This window comes from Theropithecus gelada, chromosome 7b (genome assembly GCF_003255815.1).
Source record: "Theropithecus gelada isolate Dixy chromosome 7b, Tgel_1.0, whole genome shotgun sequence".
NCBI lineage: Eukaryota > Metazoa > Chordata > Mammalia > Primates > Cercopithecidae > Theropithecus > Theropithecus gelada.
The window spans coordinates 7203132-7226239 of record NC_037675.1 but is presented as its reverse complement, the minus strand read 5'-3'; the positions used below and the strand labels follow the sequence as shown (position 1 = coordinate 7226239).

At 45.2% G+C, this 23108-nt stretch overlaps 1 protein-coding gene across 12 annotated transcripts in view; it reads right to left on the bottom strand.

Moving 5' to 3' along the window:
- Positions 1-23108, bottom strand: part of NTRK3 (neurotrophic receptor tyrosine kinase 3) — a 385221-nt gene that overhangs the window by 82077 nt on the left and 280036 nt on the right. The window contains exons 15-16 of one of the 12 annotated variants that reach the window (XM_025392728.1): positions 22612-22746; positions 18726-20826 (exon numbers count right to left, since the gene is read on the bottom strand). The exons of 9 other annotated variants lie outside the window; for them this stretch is intronic. In XM_025392728.1, the coding sequence (XP_025248513.1) occupies positions 20708-20826; positions 22612-22746 (254 nt within the window). In that variant the 3' untranslated portion in view covers positions 18726-20707. Of the gene's footprint in view, positions 1-18725; positions 20827-22611; positions 22747-23108 lie in introns of those variants that run through there. 2 more of the 12 variants (XM_025392727.1, XM_025392729.1) reach the window with 2 other exon arrangements.

The following is a 23108-nucleotide window of genomic DNA, read 5'->3' as shown; positions in this document are numbered from 1 at the left end:
AACTCTATACTCAAACAATTCTCAAATCTGTCCACATCTGCAATAGACCCTCTGCCCCTTATCCTGCTGGCACCATCCTAGCTCAAGGCACAAGGCTCTCTCACCTGGGCAGGGGCCTCCTAAACTGAGCTTCCATTCTTCTCCCACCCCTCTCTTCCATCCCTCACCCCAACTCTGAGACATGGTGAGCTAACCCAAGTCATCTTTAAAAAACTATAACGTAGGAATCTTGATGTTCCTCCCCTGCTTCAAACCCAAGAGTTTAGAGTAAAAGCCCAATGTACTCTATCATTGCTTATGGAAATTGATTCTGCCTAGCCCTCGGAGCATACCTTTGGCCACCGCTGCACCCTGTCTCCACTCTACCCCAATGCCCTTCCTTCTCTTCTTAAACATTCCAAGCTCAGGGCCACCTTAGAGCCATGACCGCAGTCACTACCTGTCCATGAACGCTCGCTCTCCAACCACTCAATGGAAAGGAGTCACTTGTAGCCCAGCACACTGTTTCAATTCTCACGCCTCGCACTGCCACCATTGGATAATTATCTTCCTGACTTATTTGTTTGTTTGTCATCCGGTCCCCTAGTGGGCAGAGCTCCGGCTCCTTGCATCTCCATCAGTGCTGTATCCAGCACCTCCGCCACCACCTGGTGGACAGTGGTGCTCAACACGTATTCGTTAAATAGATGAGCAGCTGCCTTTCTGGGTTTTATTATGATTACTCCACAGGTTCCTGTGACTCTCTGGAAACATCAAGTGACAGCTGGAGATCCAGCACCAGATGAGATGGCTGCAGCTTCAGCAGATCCAAATTCTGAAACCAAGGCAGGCGTGCTAGTTATTAAATCAGGACAGTGCCCAACAGGACATCAATCACAGCTCTGAGTTCATATTGAGCTTAAGACGACACCCATCTAAGCATAGATTCTACCCACAAATACATAAACGTTTAAAGTTATTGAAAATCAGAAGCTCCGGTCTCGATCTTCATGGAACATCCCGGCTGCTCCTCAACTTGGGGCCCTATGCTCAAGCTAGAGCTCCGTCACAGCATTAACTCATTAAAGCATGGACACCAACACAAAAGGGCCACTGAATCTACTGGAAAGCCCTCAAATATGTCGCGGTTTTGTAGGCTCCATGACTCTCTTTACGGTAACAGTTAAGAGGGAGCCAGGCATGGAAGCTCCGTCAGTCTCTGGGACACCGTCCCAAGGCATCCTTGCATGGAGCCAGCATATCTTGGCATGGCCACCAAGTTGAATTCTCAGACACGTGGGAAACTGTAGATGAAGGAGGTTGCCTGCTGCCTTTCCCCAGCTTCATTCTACTAAAAAAAGTGGGGAGCAGACCCCAAATTTAGCTATGACATCAGCCAAAATTAAGTTTGTAGAGCAGTTGAGTTCAGCCAAAACTCATAATGATGGAAATAGGCAGTGCTCTGCCTCCTTCAAGAATGACTATCTGTTCATCAGTACCTTGTTTGGGTCCCCTCCTCGAACAAGACTAATCCAGGACCTCCTGTCAAAGGGACCAGAGCAAAAATCTCCAAGTATAAATGGACTCACTCTCAGATGAGCTAAGGAAATAGGAAGAAAGTCCCTTATTTCCCTCTCTCTTTAATTCTATGTACCTTACCTTTATTTTTCCTCATCGTACATGAGTTAATAACTGTTCTCTTTTTTCCAAGATTATAAAGCTTCCACTCAAGCTTTTATCTCATTTTTTTCCATCTACTTTTTGGATGTGGACCCGTCTAGTACCCATCTGTCTTCAGTACTATAAACCCCTCTTGCCCACTGACTCCTCACCTGCAGAATAAAGTTTTCCCCCATCCTTTTTTTTTGAGGCAGAGTTTCACTCTCTCGCCCAGGCTGGAGTACAGTGGTGCCATCTCAGCTCACAGCAACCTCCACCTCCCAGTTTCAAGGGATTCTCCTGCCTCAGCCTCCCTAGTAGCTGAGATCATGGGCATGTGCCACCACACCTGGCTAATTTTTATATTTTTAGTAGAGATGGTGTTTTGCCATGTTGGCCAGGCTGGTCTTGAACTCCTGGCCTCAAAGGATCTGCCTACCTTGGCCTCCCAAAGTGCTGGGATTTCAGGTGTGAGTCACCACACCTGGCCTCCCGCATCCTAATCAAAGTATTTCTTTGACACTTCCTCCTCTAGAAATTACTCCCTTGTCTGCCTTCATCACCAGACTCTGATGGGTAGTCTAAGCAGCATGCCATGTCATTCTTCTGCTCCCCAATCATTTCTCAAGCCTCATTTCACTCTCACTTCTACCACTTCACCCCCCTGATTTTATCTGTTATAAAGTCACAGCAATCTCTGATGCCCAGGCCCAGCTGCCTTTTCCTAGTCCTCATTCAACACAGGTGAAGTTCAAATCCTTCAAGTCTGACTAATGCTTACCTGGCCTCTCTGATCATTAGCAACCTTGCACCTGATGGGATGGGATACTCACTTATCTCGACAGACATAGGTATGATCAGGATTCTGAAATTCCAGGAAGCCCAGGGCATAAGGGTACTTATCACAATGTGGTATATGACTTCACTGTGCATGGCCATCTCCCTCTGAAGCAGAGACCACGTTTGAATCCACCTTGTAAACCTGATGCATAGCCTACACTTGGCATTAAGTTTAGAGACTATCATTAAACTGTTGACCATCATTAAAAGAAGAACATATGTCACCGACTCCTAAAAAACTCAAGCTAGCTATGTGGGTAGATTTCCAAAGAATCTGGAGACACTCCTTCTAGGGAGATTTTTTAAAGTCACATTTAATTGATGCCTTAGCTAATAACTTTTTTAAATGAACAAATATTTTTTGAGCACCCACTTTTCTGGGCACTGTAGTATTAGCAGGTTTGCAGACTGGCATACCAGCTATAGCAGGAGGTGGGGTGGGAGAGGGGAAAGTTAATCAGGCAGGAAGTAAGTCAGGTCTGAAGTGGGCTGCAGTGGCAGGGCCAATTCCTGAGGGTGCAATCTGTCCCCTAAAAGCTCCTGCTTTCTGAGATGCAGCAGGTCCTGCCCAGGGCATGCCCAGATGGGCTAAGCAATAGATGGACACTGGTGTGTTGGTGAGAGCACCAGGTTTCCCTTTGGCCTAGCCATTAACCCTGCTTCAATCCACCTGTAACTGCTTCTTCCCAACCCCATTGCAAGGAAAGAGATGAGCAGGTGCTCAGACTTCTTTCCCGTGCTGTATTTCCTTGATTCCAGCTACCTTTGCTTCCAGGAGCACGCCAGAGAAGTGGGCCACACATGCCTGAGTGGGCTTCCAGAGCTGGCATCCATTGTCCCTTTCTCAGCCCGGCAGATAGGAAAGGCCAGCACCCAGGGATCCTGGAATGCACATGGCATCTTGGCAGCCATCTCTAACAGATGACCAACAAACAGCTTGCTTGGGCTGTAGGAAGTGACACAAACCTAATTGCACTCATTGGTTTCAACTACAATGCTCCTCCCAGACCCAGCTTTTTTCTCCCTTCCCTGTTGCCATCAGATCTTGATCCCTAATATCATCTCTTTATGCTTGTCTTGCCTGCACATATGTTTGGGCTCTTTCTGCATCATCTGCTCTGCTGTCTAAAGACCTTTCCTTCCTCCAGGACTTCATCTTCAGCAGACAAGAGCTCAGGAACTCAGAAGAGGAGAGGAAGAGGATATATTTCTTCTGCCTGACCATCTTTGGCCCCATCCGTGCTCACCCCCAGAAAGACACTAAAGACCCTGTTTGTTAGAAAAAGAGGAGGAGAGGTGTTGAAACCACAGCATGGGCTTTACTGTCACCGCTGAGGGCTGCTAGAGAGAAAACATGGCTATCACTTGGCCTCAAAAGCTGCAGACTTAGATAATCTCACGACCAATCTCTCCACCCCTTCATCTTTCCTGTAGCTATTTCCTTGAATTCCTTCCAGCTGGTTGACTTCTCTCCAGTTTGTGCCCCTCCTCTGCCTGGAGCCCAGATCAGTGGGTTGGCCAGAAATGCCTCGCTCTGAATTGTCTGTGGCCTTTTACAGCCAGCTTGAATCTCTACTGCCATGCCCCACCCGATGGGTTCCAAGGAGGCTGCCTGCTTAAAAGCCAGAGCAAGAGGTCGGGATACATGGGTACTGCCTCCCAACCCTCACTCTGACCTTGAGAAAGTCACGGGTTCACGCTTGGTTAACCCTCTGTAGGACATAGGAGATTAGAGGCTTCATCCAGAATCCCGTTAACATTTCTGGACTGTGCAGCTCAGAATCCCCAGCCCTAAAATATGGCAAGGCTCTGGCCAGAAGAGCCCTTTGGGGAACAACATTATGTGAATGTTGGCAACACCTTGAAGTTACCTGAAAAAAGGTAATGACCTCTGCATTCAACGATGTTGCATCTTGAAGTCTGAAGCAATAATATTTCAGAAGGAGATAGCTTTCCACAGTCAGCTCTCTGTTACAAGATAGCTGTCCCTCAGGAGAATCCACTGGATACTGGCTTGGGGGAATCCACTGGATACCTGCAGCCCTCATCAGAGGTAGCAATGCAGTGACAGACATACTATCTCTGATGAGGGCTGCCACTGAGCCATCTCCCTTGTTCAGCTTAACCACCACGAGTACCTAAATACCTGTGCTGTTTTTCACAAGAATGGAAAAATAAAACAATCCAAGTTTTCAAACACAGGGGACTAGTCAAATAAATCTGGTATGTCCACACAGTAGAGCATGATACAGTCATTAAAAGTCAAGCCATGACCCTCTGTTTAAGACTGTGGGGAACCTCATTCTCATATACAGACTGTCCCCCACTTATGATGGTTCGACTTGGGACTTTTCAACTTCACTATGGTGTAAAATTATTCTGCTTTTCACTTTCAGTATGGTATTCCATAAATTACATGAGATATTCAGTACTTTATTATAAAGTACGCTTTGTGTTAGATGATTTTGCCCAACTGTAGGCTAATGTCAGTGTTCTGAGCACATTTGAGGTAGGCTAGTCTAAGCTATGATGGTCGGTAAGTTAGGTGTATTAAGTGCATTTTCAACTTGTGATATTTTCAACTTTTCATGGATTTGTCAGGACATAGCCCCATGGTAAATTGAGGAGCATCTGCATTACTCTTGGGATACACATTGGTATCACCCCATATGGTCAATATATACAAAATAGATATACCAAATAGTTTATGGGGGTCATACGGCTTTATGTTAATATTATATTTAGGTTCAACCACATTTATTTAGTTTCAATATATTTAGGATCAATCCATTTCTGTGATTTATAACAGCAAACTATTGTGAAGAAATTAAATAAATTTGAGTACATCCATACAACGGGATAGTATGGATCTCTAAAACAACAATGAGGGAGTTCTCTAAGAGCTCCAAGAAACTGGGGTGGGGAAGGGATTATCCTAAAAAGTGCACAATAGTATGTATGATATAGCTGCAGTTGTACAAAATAGAGAAAAATAAACACATATAATTATATTTGTTTGTATATAATTTGCTTAGATATAATTCATAAGGACACTCAATAACAGAGGTTACTTGTGTGGTAATGGTAGTGGTGCTAAGAACAACTCGCCGATGAGGAACAGGTGCAAAAAGGGGAGTGCTCCCATTTTATAGACAGATAGATCAATCCATAGCAGTAATTTGGATAAATAATAATGATAATACTTCAATAAAGTTTATATATATTATATATGTTTAGTTTATATATTATATATTTACTATTATATATAAGCATCATTGAGCTCATATATGCAAACTTTTTTATATATTTATTATTATATAACTTATTTTGTATATATATATACAAACTTTATTGAGACATTATTTTACATGCCATAACATTCACCTATTTTAAAGTACAATTCAACAACTTTTAGTAAATCTACTGAATGGTGTAGTCATCAGGATAAACCAGTTTTAAAACATTCATCACCCCAACAAGAACCCTGGGTCCATTTATAGTTAATCCTTGCTTCCAACCCCAGCCTCAGGCAGCCACTAATAGAATTTCTGTCTCTCCATATTTGCCTCTTCTTGACATTTGCACACCAATGGCACCATAGAAAAGGGGATGTTTTGTGTCCAGCTACTTAGCATGTTTCTTTGAGATTTATTCATGTTGTAGCATATATAAGTGCTTCATTCCTTTTTATTGCTGAGTAGTAATCCATTCTATAGTTACACCCCATTTTCTTTCTCCATTAACCAGTCAATAAATACTGCGTTTTTCTGCTCCTTGACCATTATGAAAAATGCTGCTATGAATATTTCTGTGCAAGTTTGTGTGTGTGTATATGTGTGTATTTTTTTAACCATGTGGTAAATATATCACTTTCACAAAAATTTTTAACGTTGCAAAAGATCAGTTAAATTGCAAATGCAATCATATTAAAAAAGAGGTAGCAAAGTAATGTGTATGTGCATGTGCACATGGAATGATTTGATTCTGACAAATAAATAAGTACATAAAAAAGATTAGAAGGCAGAAAGCTGAAATGTTAACAGTGTTGTCTCTGGGTGATGGGATGGTGGATAATTTATGTGTTTGTGTGCTTTTCTGTATTTCACTGAATTTTCTACTGTGAATATAAATTACTTTTGTAATCAGAAAAAAGCACAATGTTATTCAAAGAAAAAAATATCCTTCCTATTCAAGTTCTCCAGGGTCTTTACCTTTCTGTTACAGAGAGATATTCTCACAATAGTCCACAAATGGGGAGCCGGGCAGGGGCAGCCCCTCTCTCTCCTTTATGATGCTGGTCACGGCACCCAGAAAGCTGCAGATCCCCAGTAAATACCAGTCAATTGTGGAGACCTCGAGATCAGTCTCTATGGCAACTGGGTGGGCCTGTAAGAGCATTGCCCCAGTGTGGAGATGGTCCAGCAGGAAAAACCTCCACAGTTGTGTACCTCAGGCAGCCGAAGGTCACCAAAGGACCGTGGTGTTTAGTTACCGGGCAGTGAAGTCAGGATTTCCAAGGCTTGAAGGCAGCTTTCTAAACAATGGAAACTTTAAAGTCTTAACTGATCATTTTGATTATGCCATTCCTTGAACTGCCATTTTTATTTAAACATCTGCAGATCAATATCATGATTCAGTATTTTTAAGAACTCCATTAGGCCTGGCAAGGTGGCTCATGCATGTAATCCCAGCACTTTTGGAGGCTGAAGCAGGCAGATCACTTGAGATCAGGAGTTCGAGACCAGCCTGGCACACATGGTGAAACCCCATCTCTACTAAAAATACAAAAATCTGCCAGGCGTGGTTGCGGGCGCCTGTAATCTCAGCTACTTGGGAGGCTGAGGCATGAGAATTGCTTAAGCCCAGGAGGCGGAGGTTGCAGTGAGTCGAGATCGCACCACTGCAATCCAGCCTGGATGACAGAGCAAAACTGTCTAAAAAATAATACAACAACAAAAACAAAAAAACAAAAACAAAAACAAAACTCCACTTGAGAACTAGGTGTCTTTCCTCTGTGTTTACCTCTCCCATAATTTCATCATATTGCTTCATAATTACTCACTTATCTGTACCAAGCCTATTCCTTACATTTGAAGGACTGGGAACAAGGGAATAATTAGAAGCCCACATTTCATATGTCTAAAACTTGGAAGTTATAAATCAAGCTAACACACTAATACATAAGGCATGTCCTATCCTCCTGCCTTGCAAAATTGATCTTCAGAATGACCTGAAGGGCCAGGTCTGACTTCTGGTGTCTCTGGTTCCTCGGATTTGCCAGTGGAGACACAGAGTGCTAAGGAGTTGGCCCCTGGCCTGTTCCCTTCTCTTCCACCCCCGTCTTCCATCCCGCAGTGAAAGGGGTCTTGCGTACATATATGTGCACACGGAGCCTGCAACTCCATTTTCCTCTAACGGTCCCACCCTCACACTCTGGATGTTCCCACTGTCCCCACACAGTAATCCTTTGGCCAACTCTTGCAGCGTAGCCAATACCTGCAGCATACCCCACCCTTAGAAAAGATGAATGAAGAGACCCACACATGTTCTGGAGGCAAGCTGAGAGCTGTTTGGGTAAGGAATTCTGGTTTAGGAAATGAAACATTGTCTAGAAGGGAGGTGGGGTGCAGGTTCCAGATGGTACTTTCTCATGGCCCTAGGACTCTTGGCATCTAAAAGAGGGCCCTAAAAAGTGGGGAGGTCCTCTCTTACCCAAGACTAGTGAATACTGGACTGTATTCTCTCTAGACTGGGGTTTCTCAGTGTTGATATTGTTAGCATTTGGGGCTGAAGAATTCTTTGTTGTGGGGAGCTGTCAGAAGCACCCATCTTCAGTTGTCACAACCAAAAATGTCTCCACACATGTCCCCTAGGGACAAGATACCCCAATTGAAAACCAGTGCAGGAGACAATAAAGCTCTTGACAACAGGAAATACAACTGACTCACTTAGTAGCAGAGTGCGTGGCACAGAGTAGATGCCCCAAATATGTTTGAAGAATGAGTCAATGAAGCAACATTTGCTCATGATCTCAGAGGTATTCCTTGAAAGACCCTATTCCAGCCGGTTTATGAAATAATCCCACAGAAGAGCAGTTCTTACTCCCTAGGGTATAAATGATGAACAGGAAGAGGCATGAACACTGTCACCCACTTAGGACCTCATGATGAGACAGGTCCCTCTGCTGGGTGGTGTGCTGGGTGCTACACAGAGTTAACCTAAGGAAGCTCCCTAGGCATTAAAGCATTTCATAGTCCCATCTTCCTATACCAAAGCTGCCCAGCTTAGGAGAAAGAGGAAGGAGGTGCCAGGGTGTCTAAACAAATAGGCACTCCCATAGGTCCTAGAGCACTGCAAGCCTCACGTGTTCCTTAAACAAGTCCAAATGTGATGCACAATGAGAGCTACAGTGCACATGAAGGGATGCCCAACCAACAAGGAGCTGTTATAAATCCTCTCATTCCCTGCCGTTCATGCCTCCTGCTCTCACCAGTGGGATTTTGTCAATCCCGTTCGTGCTGAGTCTCTCCAATCAACCAATAATGTTTACTGTTACATCAAGCCCATATTCTTCTCCAGAGCAAGCAAACAGCCCCCACTCTGTTTTCTTAATAATAGGTGAAGTCTTTCTTGTGTATATTCCACATTCCTAGCAACTGAACATGCATGGTTGTATCCAGTTTGCTTTAAGTCAACACCCGTGGGGCAGTCAGTGATGTTTGAATAAAGAAATGAAATTCTGACGGGCTCCTACACTTGGATCAAAGTGCATTACTGGTAGATTTTCCTGGCTCCAAGGGGACCCAGGTTTGATTTCAGAATCTGCTTGTGCCTGTTTTCTCTAGGACAGCAGGTCTCAAAATGGTCCAAAGGTCCCCGGTGGGCTCAAGATCCTTTCAGGAGATTTATATGTCAAAACTATTTTCCCAGCAATAGTAAGATAATGTATGCCTTTTTTCACTCTAGTGTCTCACAGGTATTATTCATGAAGTTGTCCAGTGGTTTCCAGACATGTGATGATGTCATCATCCTGACAGCTAAATGGAATGTGTGTGTATGCGTGAGCTTTTAAATTATACTCAGTTTTAATTTCAAATACACTGAATATGATGGATATAACCCACAGAAACAAACGTTATTTGGGGTTTCTATGACTTTTAAGTGTAAAGAGGTCCCAAGACCAAACACTTCGAGAACCTCTGCCCTAGAGTAACGGTGCTAGCCTAACTTCTACATCATAGCAAGTAGGGAGTGGAGGAAAAACACTTCGAAGACTTCTGAGAGGTAGAGTAAGTTAGTGAGGGTAAAAACATGTACATTTTCAGAGTTTTATAACAGGACTGTCACTGTGACATTTTAACTGCAAAGTGTTCTCCAGGTTCTTCAAGGTAGAAAAAAAAAACAGGTCTAGGAAACAAACAAAAGTATTGATATCTTCAACAAAAGCAATACCGCCTAAATACAATATTGCTTGTTTGGAGCTCTACTGATGATCTGATTTGCGGTTTAACTAGCCTCACCTCACCACCCCCAAACTGACCAAAAGTTGACTCCATGTGTTTGCATCTCCCAGAGTGTTGTCAAGGGTATGCCAAAACAATTAGAAGAGTGACTAAGAGTGTGTTTGTACCATGTGCAGAGATGGAAGAGAGAGCATGTAAAGCTTGTGATTTTAATTTTAACTACAATTTGGGGATTATCAGTGAATTTCAATTACCCATGCTATAGAATCAGGATATGATTATCAACATGAAGTATTCATTTTATCACTGACAAAAGTAAACAGATGAAAGAACCCATTCCCCCCAACTTTACCACCAATCCTTCAATCACTTTTTATTTAACCTTTTAACATTTCTTTACTTCTTTTATCCCCTCATATAATGTAGATGCTATCCCCTTGCCCCCTGCCAGGTACCAAGGCATTTTGAACACAATGGAATCATCCTTCCTATGCCCAGCCTATTCAGAAGAGGCATAGGACAATTGCATTCATCTTTCAGAGGGAACAAATGAGAGATGAAATTCACCTTCCCAGATCGACATGGCCAATTGGTGCCCAGGCCCAAACCAAGATGCTTCCCGCCCATGTCAGAGCAGGGATCTTCCAAATCCCTGCTTGAACAGGCACAGGCTGGAAACACTCACAGGGGTGGAAAGAGTTACTGAAGGGTGTGCCAGAGTCCCTTTAAGGAAAAGAGATAACTCCTGCTTTGTGCAAATGTCATTTCTAGAAATTGCATCCCCCAACTCACATATTGAAGGACATGAATTTTCTTGATTAAAATAATGATAATAGCAATAATAATAATAATAGATAGCTCAAGTAGAGCTCAATAGCATGTGACTAATGAGAAAAGTTTTACCAGTTCAAGGTTCGGGCAGCTAAATAATGGCCATAAACTATCGTGTGAAGCCAGGCGACTTCTCTACAGCCTGCTTATATCTTCTGTGCTATAAATAATTCAGAGTTTTCTTTTTTCTTAAATATCACAAAACCAAGTCAGAATCTTTATGTGAAGGATTCTGCTGTGTCCCTCTCTCCCTCCTCCCCTCCCTCCCTAGCCAGCCCAGGCAACTCCCTAGAGAACGACCCCTCAAGCTTTAACATTTATTCTTTGACATTTCAGACTATTTGTTAGGCAGAGCTGCCTTCTTGAGATCAAAGTCAGAAAATCTTGCCGAGAACTTCCGCTTGACCTTGTCCAACTGTGACAGAGAGGGTCTATTAACCCCTAAGCATCTGCTTCCATCCTCATCCAGAGAAATCCACTGATCCTCATCCAAAAAGGCAGCCATCTCTCTCACTCTGTTCACCTGATACACAACACATTCAGAAGAGAGAGAAGGACAAGGAACCAAAAGATGTCCTTCACTAAGAGACAATAGTGACTCATAGGGACATGGCATTTAGGGTATCTGTCCAGGCAGGGTCTTTTACATGAGGATCAGTAAACTCTACTAGCTACTCAGAGACAAATATGGAACAAGGAAAGGTAACTTACCCCATGTCACTCTGCAAGTGGTAGAGTTGAGACTGGGATCCAGGTCTTCATTGCTGTGTGCTACCACTAGATGATGTCACCTCCACCAGCCTGGGCAGATGTCCAGGTTAAATGCTGAGGTCTCAAGCTCTTATGTGAAATGACTTACCATTTTCTTCTGAGATATCACAGTGAAGGTTTCCTGATCTTCACAAGAGTGGCTATCCATCAGCAACCAGAATTTTTTCTGACTCTATGTAGAAGGCAGAAGTGAGGGCTGAGCCTACAGCTGGGTAGCGTGCTGGGTGTGGTGGTTTCTTGATATAAGAAGGTGGGTGGTTGATGAACACATTCTGCTTGATTCTTCTTTAAAAGCTTCTGATCACACCATAACCCAGTGTTTTCTAACATGTGTGTGCTGAGTCTATTAATAGGTGTTAAGCAAAGAATGTTTTGTGTTTAATTAGAATTGGAAAGTGGTAGAATAAAGTTTGTTTACAGCAGGACTTCTTGGAGCCTTTGATATCCTAAAGCAAACTGTGAATCTATAAGAGCTGGCCATACTGTGCAACATTCTCCAAAGTTCTCTGATGGATCCTTGGCATACCATGAGACTAAAGGGAAACATTGCTGCAATCAATAAAAAGGGGAGCACTTGATCCTTACAACATCATTTTTCTAGTAACTGGAAGAAGAGAAAAAGATTTTTCTGCAAGTTGGGGATTTCAAATTAAGGGAGAACCATATTGCAGGCCCTGAAGCTCTGCCCAGAAAACTGACCAATTTATGCAGGGTAACAGTTGGTCAAGTGATTGACCCAATAAAATTATTAAGATGGCCAAAGACACCATCCTGAAAATGCACAGTGGGGTTACTCTGGTCTTCTTAATGACTAGGTTGGCCATTTGGTATCAGAGGTACTGTGCAACAATCTCCTGTTATGGTAGCAAGAAATGCCAAATTGATAGCCATAAAGATTGAACAATCCTCTGAGTCATTTAAACATGAACTTAGAATTTAAATTCTCCCAAGAAGGACATTCTCAGAATATGTTCTATGTTGGTGGTGCCTCCCCTGCAGCCCACTGGCAGTGGGAGGGAACAGACTCAAGTTCTCCCTGGCCAGCTCTATATCTGGCTCCCTCTGAAGCAAAAGGCCTCAGTGAGGAGCTATGGTCCCCGGATGGGGACAACCAGAGAGCATCACAGATCCTGGCTGTGCCCTCCTGGCCAGGGTGAGCTGTCAGAGACTAGCACTCATGACAGAAGTTGTTTGAGATTTACTCTCAGGTTCTCTGCCATGTGAATTTTCTTTCAGAATTAACAGCAAGAGCATCCAGAGGTTCTGACAGAATATAATTAATAGGCTAGATTTAGTTAGTATCTAGCCAGTACTCTGGAATGTTCCTACTGTCACTCTTCCCTTGACTTTGGCAGCAAGAGGGCAGAGCTTGGAGACTGCCTGTCTGCCTCACTGCTGAGAAAGACTGGAAATTAGCCTTTGTAGGTGCAGGGGTCCCCTGTGTCACAGAGGCTAAACCCTTTCAGCTTAAAACTAGAGGACCCTCCATGTCACGAGGTCCCGACACGCTCCTGAACCTAGCTGTGAGAGGTAAATATTTCCCTAGGCCTGAGCAGCTGCTAGGGACCATGTCACAGGCTCTGTAGATCAGCCCCATCCCTGGAAGAGCACATGTGCTCTCCACAGCTCCACACCCTGTCTTCTTATGAGAAGTGCATTTTTGAAGGTCAGGATTTCATGACTTTTGGCCAAAGGCTATTGCAAGCCTTGCAGAGTAAAGAATACCACAATGTGATTTTTAAACGACATTACGGGGTCCCAAACAGACTGAAGGTAGTGTGAGCTTTGGAGTGAGAAAGTAAGTGGTCTATCAGAACTCTGTAACAGAGGTATCACCAGGCCATATTAGACAGCAGTGAAGTCACTGTCCCCTTTACCAGGGCTAAGTCCTTGTCCTTCTCACTGCAGAATGAACTTGAGGGCAAGGGAGGGGAGAATGTGTCTTTTTCAGGGAAATAGGACACTTGCTTCAGTGAGGTCTCCAAAGGCAGAGCTAGGCTTCATTGTGCTACCATGGTAACAGCACATAAGTGGCAGAAACTGAGGCAAAGACAGCCATGAAGACAAGCTGGTCATCATTGCAAGCCACCAAGGCCTCCAGCATTACTTACCAAAGCCAGGTTTGGTAGTGTTTTCTGAGCTGACATGAAGTTCTGTCATGTCATGATATATCTTCTTCTGGAAGAAGTCAGCGACTGCCACTCTGGAATGCATGCCTTTGGGCAACCTCACTCCTCGCCCTGCAAACCCTCTCCATAGCTGAGCAGGGGGTTTTGACCACCCCTCCGAACTCAGACATTACTTGACATTACTCTTAGGGTGTGAAGTGAGAACTGCTCAAGGGTTTTGGCTCTCAGAAAAGCCAAGCTCCATTCTTCTTGACTTATGCCAAAGGTGCCAGTCTCCACCCATAGGTAAATCAAAGTCAGGTTCATCTATTTAAGAGAGGCTTTGAGAGGATCCTATTGGCAGAGGGTCATGAGAAAATACCATGATCCTGAGAAGGCCAAGTGCCCATCTGGTCCCATGTGGAAGGCTCATGTATCTTGGTTTGAAAATCCCACCAGAGACCTCAGCTAAGATTTCTCTACAGCTTTGTTCTCTGGGTAACTTGTAACCCTGCCTTTTTCCTCCACCCCAGAGTTCCAAGTTCCTTCCCAGATACAACCCACACAGACCTGGGCTGGAGGCCTTTGACACCAAATCTGAGCCATCAGTACCTTCTACATCCCTGTGGGATCTTTGCTCCTCAGAAGTGCTCCTGTCTTTCTTGTTCCCTTCTCTCAAAGCAGAGCATGCCCCAGTCAAAGGTTTGCCTCTGATATCTTCCTTTTTCCCCTCTTTTTGTCAATCCTCACCATTCCTGGCCCAGGAGCATACGGCACATTTGAGCAATGCATTCACACCCACCCAGAAGTCAAGAATAATGAGGAGAGAAGATCTAGCTCTCTCAGGCACAAACACCCAGATACTTTGTGACAGAAGGAAAATGTGCCCAAAAGAAAAGGGGCAAAAATGCAGAGGGGTGTTAGACCTTATCGCCCATGCAGAAATCTCTTCCCTCATCAAGATTTAATTTCAAGGGAAACTGGGGTAACTCTATGGAAGTTTTATCCACTGAGTAGGAGAAATTGGAAAAAGAGTCCTACCCAAGAGGGCCTCAGAATCCTGATGGAATTTCAGAACCACCCAAAAAAGCAGACAAGGGACTTGTCTCTTGCCAGCACGTCTCCTTCAAATCACTTTTGGGTTCAAGTAGGGTTGAAGAAGGAGTCTTATTTAGCTCTGGATATATATTGTCAGATCTAGGCTGAGGTTTTCTTGGGAGGTGGGAAGTACAGGGGGTGGTAACAGTAGGATTTCTAAAGGCAAAATGCAGAACCAGAGCTATCCAAGGAATCCGGAGGCTGCAAGCAGCTTCACCCACATCAGCCAGCATTAAAGATTGGAAATGTGGTGGGTGGGGGAGAGCTGGGAGAGAGGAGGAGGAGAGCTCCAGGCCCTTGCTGGACAGTCCAAATGGAAGCAAGACTCCCCATTGTTCTCTACCTTCCTCCCGCCTCTGCTGTCACGCTTAAGAGTTTTCCCTGGGCCCTTCACAGAGAAGACTCCAAGCAGCCAGCATTGCCCCTCTCCCCCTCCTGTCTCTCCCTCCCTGCCACCTTCATTTTGCTCTTGCTTTCAGAGTCACGTTGGCAGCAATGTGCGAGTCTAGCCAGAGCACAGGAGTCAGTAAACCCTGAAGGAACAAAGGCTCCGGCTCTTTGCCTAATCCATGTCTGGCTCCGTGCAGAAAGCTATACAACAATGAAGTCGTCCTGCATTGATCTGCCTGCTCCTGAGCTTTCCCGTGGCATCCAACCCTCCCTTGCTGCCTCACCATTGTATCTGAGATGCTTGATCCTTTGCTTATGCCTGGGCTTGACCTGAGGGAAATGGGACGAGCTAGGGGATGTGTCACAGCCCAGTGCTGTGCTGCGGTCACACCTGTGGCTGGGGAGGTGGAGGTGAGGATGTGGCTGCTGGGAGCTTGGCTGCAGAAAGGGATTCCCACACAAAAGAAGAGACAGAGGTGGCTAGAAGTCAGATGCTTGACTTCCAAATTCAGCCTGCTTTGCGTTTGGTCTTTTTGGGGTGAGCATTGCATGGCTGAGCTTGGACGTGTCAGGAGGCCTTTGAGGTGGGTTGAAGAAAGGTTAAGTGATGGTGTGTAGTTAGACGAGGCCCTTTCTTCTACTACCTTCCTGTCTGAAGCTGCTCACCCTTGCCCAGACCTGGGCAGCCTAACCTGCTATCCTAAGGATCAGGTTGGTCTCATCCTTTCTTCTGCCACCTTCCTATCTGAAGCTGCTCACCCTTGCCTAGACCTGGGCAGCCTAACCTGCTATCCTAAGGATCAGGTTGGTCTCATCCAACAAGTCCTCCCCAATATCAAAGAGGCCATCATTGCTTGGGAATCTCACCAACTTTAAGACATGGGATTAATCTCAGATCTAAGCCCAACTGTGCTTTCATACACCCCAAGTCACTAAATGCTACAATGAGAGGAAAGAACATTGCAGATTTTTTTTCTAGTTTTTAAAATCACCCTGTCCCAATGGTTCCAGAAGGAAGTCAGGGATGGTGCCCACCCCTGAAGACCCCTGAAAGACTTTTCTGTCTTAGGAGTGGAGTGGGGTTGGCGGGGAGCTATGATTGTGGAACACCTAGGGAGTAGAAGCAGAAGATGTGCTACCAGGAGCAGAAGATGTGCTACTTTAGGGGGCAGCAGAGTGGCCAAAAGCATTCTGAGGTGTCAGGCAGGCCCCCTGTCAGTCCTGGTTCTGCCAGTTTCAAGCTGTGAAAACCTGAGCTAGTTATTCAATCTTTCTGAGCTTCAGCTTCCTTGTGGGTAAAATGTGACTGGTTCTGAGTAAGTGCTTCATAAAATACATAGAATTATTACTATTAATGCCCCACAGCAAACCCATTCTTGGGAGCTTGGCAATCAGTTCCAGGAACTGGTCATGTAATGCTAGTAAAAGAGTCCAGCCTCTCCAGGGCATGTCCCTGGAATGTGTTAGATCAAATTTCACCTTGTTCTACAAGATCTTATTGGTACAGTTGAGTTTCTCATTATCTAAGCTTCAGAACCAGCACCTGTCAACCACCTCTCTAGAATGAAGATCCAGAGAGCATCTGGCAAGTACCCTGGGTTCATGAACTGAGTCAGCTGTCAATCTGTGCAGCAAAATCCTGCAGGACCAAAATGTAAGCTTAAGGTCTGAGAAAGCTACTGTGAAATCCTGTTGGTGAGATTCGAATGCAGGAGGTCAGGGAGCTGCAGGACTGGCTGGTTCCCTGAGCCACCCTAAACTGAAGCCAGTCCAAACTGGCATCTTTCTGGGCTGAGTTCAGCTCTCCGCATCTGCCCTATACCAGCTCTGACTTCCCTAGAGGCACCAACACTGGGGTAAATGCCATGAGACTCAACACCCAGCAGTAAAACATGGAAAACAGAGGCCTAGACTCCAATCTTAACCGGTTCCTCATTCTGCCCAGCAACCTTTCCATAGATCCCCATAGTCTTCCATAGTCTCTTCCCCTGTCAGTTCAGATGTTCCAACTCTCCTTGGGTCTTCTCAGTAGTGGCACAAGGCCTTGCCTCATTCTTTATAGACAAATGGAAGCCACCAGAGAAGAATTCCCTTACTTTCTTGCCCTATCACCTTGAAAAGACATTCCGCATCCTTTCCTCTTTTTGCCTCCTTCTCTATGGGAAGAGCACTCCCTCCACAAGGCCAGTGCTATCCCCTCTTCCTGAGCTGTGGATACTTTTCCTTCCTATATTCTCAGAGGCCATTTTTATCTATTATCTCTTCTCCCATAAACTGATAGGCTCCAAGCATTAGAACAAAATGAAGCTCAAATCCCTCCTATATTAAAAATGAAAGTTCTCCCTTGAACCAGTGCATCTCCTCATGGTCCCCAGGACAGTCCCAACCCTTCAGGCATCCCTGTTCCAACTCTTTCTCCCTGGAACCCTTGAGAAGAGATAAATGCAGAGCTTGGTCCACCCCTCACCCAGGCCACTCTATAGAGCAGGAGATTCCATTTGGCATAAAGGGGTCTCAAACCAAACTAGACTTAAATAGAAGATAAAGTAAGTGAGGATACATAGAAAAGCACCAACCTAGCCTGATCAACTTCCTGTCAGACTGGAACATGAGCCCTTCTACATTACTTTACTTGTCTTGTCTCTACTTCCACAATGACTGAGCTCCAACAAGGATTACTGGGGCCCAATGAAACATTCAGATTCACCCAGGAGCCCTTTCCCAGCCCTCATTCTCCACTCTTGCTCCATCTGTCCTGCATACAGAGCCTCACAGTGTCCTCTCCTCCTGAAAGGAAGAGGGCAAGTTACAGGGAGCATTTTAATTCTTCTAGCTGTGTCAGTGCCAGGGTCCAAGGGTGCACAGATGTGCCAGTTCATCTAAGCATTTTACTCTTTGACTTCTCCCTCCTGGCAGCCCACATGAAACTTGCCATGAGAGTGTGGCTCACCTGAGTGTGTGTGTGGGTGTCTGTGCATGAAAGGGAGCGTGTCTCTGAGTGACAAGTGTGTTGACCTGTACACCCAAAGCCCCATCTTTCCTTGGGCAAGGTCACTTTCCCAACATCCACAGGGAACATGCAAAACCACTCCATCTCAGGGACCACCCCACTGGCTTTGCTGGTGCCCCAAAGATAAAGGATCCCCAACCCTACTCCCAGACTCCCTTACACATCAGCTCTCAAGAGATTTCTGTGAGCCTTGGCTGCTCAGACAACAGAACATTCCCCAGCTACCAAAGGAGTGAGGGTCTCAGTGGCCCGAGTAGTGTCTGTAGAAGTCAGGTTTCAATCTTGCTTTCACCTCTCACACTGTGTGACCCTGGGTGAACCACTCAACCTCTCTGAGCCTCTACTTCTTTCTCAATACGATGAAAAGCACTTTAGTGTATGAGCCTAACCTATCTGGAAGACTCTCAATGAAAGCAACCAATGGAACAGATTGTGAACATCTTTGTAAACACAGAACTTAACTAAGAAGCTTATTTAAAAGAGTAACAGGAAAACAGGGAAAAATGCAGGTAACCTGGATTTTCTGTATTTTGAATGTTTTTGCAAAATTTCCAAATAAGAGGTCTGATTCAGTCATTTCATTAGAAAATAAAGTGTTTATTAAGAAACTATACACTGAACACTCCTATAAGTCTCTGTGGAAACACAACGCCCCATTGTCATAGCACAAGGTGAGGAAAATGGCAGAATAAAAGATGCTGTGATGGATGGAGCCTGGGAGGCTGGAAATGAGGTAATGATTTACAATAATTAAAAAACATCATCCTCAAGCTTACTCCTTAAAGCCACACTTGGGAGGAGGCCCTGGACCCAAAGCATCAGCAGGGCATAATGGGGAACAGCCTGACATGGAGCAATGGGGAGCAGGATGAGGAGAGCTGGAGGGGGCGAGATAAACACACACCTGGAGCCCTGGAGAGAATCTGAACTCCCAGGTGATACTCTGGAGGCTGCCCCAGATACTGGGCAAGAACTTGGAAAGCCTCATGTTTTTAAACCCCATGGAGGCGTTTGCAGAATCAGGCTGGGATCCTGACACAAAGAACCACTATCCACAGGACCCAAGAAATAAAACCCTTAAGTGGGAATCCAAACTCCCAGTTAAATTTGCCAAAGGCATAGACTCTATTCTCTACTAGTGTGCAACACCACCCCAAAACAATGGTGGGCTAAAACAACCACCTTTTTCCCCCAAAAGCCCCCCACAGGATGCTCCCAGTTTCATGCTCTCCACCATTAGGTGGGCAGCCTATGCTGACTTCACACAATGGAGGCCCCATGGACCAGGGGAGCTGGGAGCCAGACGTCTCCTCCACTAGTGAGTCAGCAAATACGGGAGAGTTTCAGGCCCTACAAATGTGCCTTTCCTACTGAAGAGGGGAAAGTCACCCCCTTCCGTCTCCTCAGTGGATCAAGTTGAAAATGGGGGAAGCAAGCCCCCTCTTTGGGAGAGGGTGGCCATGGAGTAAGGCATGAGTCAAAGCAAGCAAAGTAAACACACATATTGACCAGAGAACAGGAGGACACTTCCATTGGTGCCATGAGAGGGGCTGGAGGAGGCCAAGTTTTACTTCTCTTCCCCTTCAGTTCATCTTGACCTTGAAATGCTGATTCCATTGGGTTCCAAAAGTTCTCAGAGTCAAGAATAAGTGGAAGTAGGGGAAGAGAGCCAATCCCGGGATCATGGGCTGGCAGGAAGGGCCTCGGTCCCTGATTCCCTTGGTCCCTTGTGGTCCTAGTAGGATGGCCAGTTCATGGGTAAAACCTCCTGCAGCCAAAGCTTGTCAGAACTGCAGATCTAAGGGCCCAGGAAGAGCCTGGAGAAACTCTCCTCTGCAAGGAGTTTTATAATATCGCACTCACTGTGAGCCGTTCCAGAGAGAAGAGGAAGTAGGGGGCAAGTGTGTCCCAAAAAAAGGATGATTTTTCCACCGAAAATAAAAATAAAAACGTAAAGTGATTGGTTTCCATTCTTTCCTCTGAGACCTAACTTGGTGCCAATACTTGAGCCTGGCTCCCCCTCCTCTTACCGCACCGTCTCCACCTCTGCTTAGGTGCTCTCTGTGACTCTTCCCCACTGGAGGTTGCAGGGCGACGAGGTCACTAAGAGGACAGCATGGTATCCTGGGAGAGCCAGGGAGACCCCACGCTTCCAAGCAGGGAAAGTGAGGCTGGAGCACGGCTGGACTTCATCAGGCTTTCTTTTGATGGTTAGGTTGTTTTTGTAAAGCAAGAGAATGGCTAGTGTATTTAAAAGATGCTCCTGGTGCACAGGTTTTTAATTCTCTTTATTGGCTCTAAAGATGGTGGCAGGAGCTGCCTCGTAGGCCGGAAAAAAAGGAGCACAGTGATGATTGGAGGGAAGGGGCAACCCTGCCAGTGGTGGATGGGGGAAAACACCCATCTGGTGGTGTTAAAGGGTGCTGGGGCACTGGTGGCTCATGCAGTTTCTACTTAGCATCCCTGGATCCAAAGAGAACAATGCCTAGAGCTTCCAACCTCTCAGAGGGCCCAGCCTACCAAGGTGACATCAAAACAAGGAGGCTTAAAAGGAGTTTTTAAAAGCCATGACGTCCTTTGCTGAAATAAACATTGACATCCTCAACATAGATGCCATGGTTAAGAGGCTTGGAATGTCCGGGAAGGCTTATTGGATTCAACATAATTTCTCTGAAACCTATAAAAAACAAAAAGAAAAAAAAAAACAGAAAAAAGCAAAATAAAGTAAAAACCAAAACCCCCAAAGAAGATCAAAACTAGGAGGGGAAACAAAGAGGGAGCTTGAAAGGGGAAGTACTGTCAGCAAAAGGGAAGGATAGGAGGAGGGGATTAACTTAAAACCCAGCATGGTCAGAGAAACTGGAAACACTCCATTTTGCTGCAGCCTCCACTGAACCGAGGAAGGGAAGGGAGCAAAACCTCTGGGTGCTTGGCCTTGGATTGTCATGGAAGAGGAGGAGAGGTCTCATCTAAGTGGGTCTCGGTCTGTAAGCATCTTTCTGAAAGGAGGAGCCCCTGAAGATGAGCTGAGGGGTGTGTCGGAGAAGGGGTATGCACTGTAGGGTCACTAAGGGGCAATGGGATGGGAGGAGAAGGCTATGTTTCCCCAGAACTGATGTTCTTTAGGGATACCAGAGGGGCATTTCTAATTTTAGGAGCTAAAATTACATAGACCATTTCTGACCACGCCAGGAGGTGGGGGTGCTATACTCCCAAGCCTACAAGCTCTTTCTCATTGACCTTTCTGCCTCACACCACAGGTCTGTGGAAGGTTTAGAGAGTAACAGCTGATCTCTGACCCTTGCCATCCTTCCAAGACTTACAGGGGAGGAAAATACCCTGGAGGAGTAACACTGGTGGCCCCCAGGCCACATGCTGTCTCGAGCAAGGAGGACTTCCACGACAGCTCATTTCCTTTCTGGTCATACAGCCATGGACTGAGTTAGGATGTCCTGAAAAGTGGGCTTTCCTAATAAAATCTCCAGAAAGATGTTGCTCAAACAACTACAGATTTAAAAAGTGTCTGTAAAGAGTGTGCGTGTGCATTTTCATGTGTATGTGTGTGTTTGCATGTGCACATACATGTATTTGTTTGCATGTGTGTGTCTGCATGTGTACACATGTGTGTTTTCATGTGGATGTGTTTGCATGTGTACACATGTGTGTTTGCATATGTGTTTGCATGTGTGTTTGTATGTGTATGTGTGTGTTTGCATGTGTGTGTATGCATGTGTGTATGTGTGAATATATGTATGTGTGCATGTGTGTGTGTGTGTTTGAATGTGTATGAGTGTGTGAATATGTGAACAGAGTAAGCCTATCTTTTTATGGAAGCTATGCTAAGGAATATAGAGGTCATAAGGGGCCTCTGGACATTGGGAATATGATGGGAAAAACTTGAAACAAAATTTGATTGCATTGAGACTTTCCTCTCCTCCTGCCCAGGACATGCTATGGACAAAACAGTATTGAGTCATTTGGGGTGCTGAGACCCCTTCCTCTGAAGGAGGTGGGGTCAGATTTGTGAAGAGAGAGGAAACCTTCCCTGCCTATGACACCATGTTTGGAGGGAGGCTCAGTTTCAAGGTGAGATGTTTCTGAGATAGCATCCCCACCCTGACCTCTGATAAAGGTTCTCTTGGGTATGAAGGAAAAGGGAAGGAAGGCCATTGGTCTGGGCAGCCTCCTGAGAAAGTTTGTGACACCACTGTTTCTTTCCAGGCCATAGTCCTCTCTTGCTTCTCCCGTATCCCTTACATAGGCCCTATGAAGCTTCCTCCCCTGGAAGACAGTCTTTTAACTTAAGGGATTTTTTTAGTACCAAATCCCATACTGGGCACCTAGTCATACCTCACTCCATGAAATATATGGAGGCTTGATGAGTCTTAAGGTCTTAAGAACCAAAATTGGTTAGGGGAGGGATCTTTTACTGCATACAAAGACGTCAAAGGAGGTAACTCACCATGTGACCTTGGGTAAGACACTTCCCCACTCTGGACCTCAGGTTCCTCATATATATAGTGAGTTGATGGGACTAGATGATCTCTATTGTCCTTCAAGTTTAATATCCCATGATTGTCTATGTTTGAAAAGACCCCTGGCAGAAGAGGCAGACATGGGGGAATTAATGGTCAGTATTAAACCCCAAGTGCAAAAACATGGGAAAGTATTTTTCTTAAGTGCAAAATGCCAGAAACAGAAATCCAGGTGTTCTCAGCTCCTGTACCCACACTGCTGTGCCTGTAGGGGCAGCTGGTTTATTTTACGCATAAAATCTAGATCCTAGGAATCTCACCCTGGCATTATAGAAATGGCACAAGTTAGAGTCAGAGAAGAAAGATTCACCATCACCATGAAGTCTGTCCTGCACTTTTCCTAACATACTTGCCCCCATTTTCCTTCTTGGACCAAAATGTCTAAAAATTGTGCCCATCATTGCCATTAAGAGTGTCATTCCTG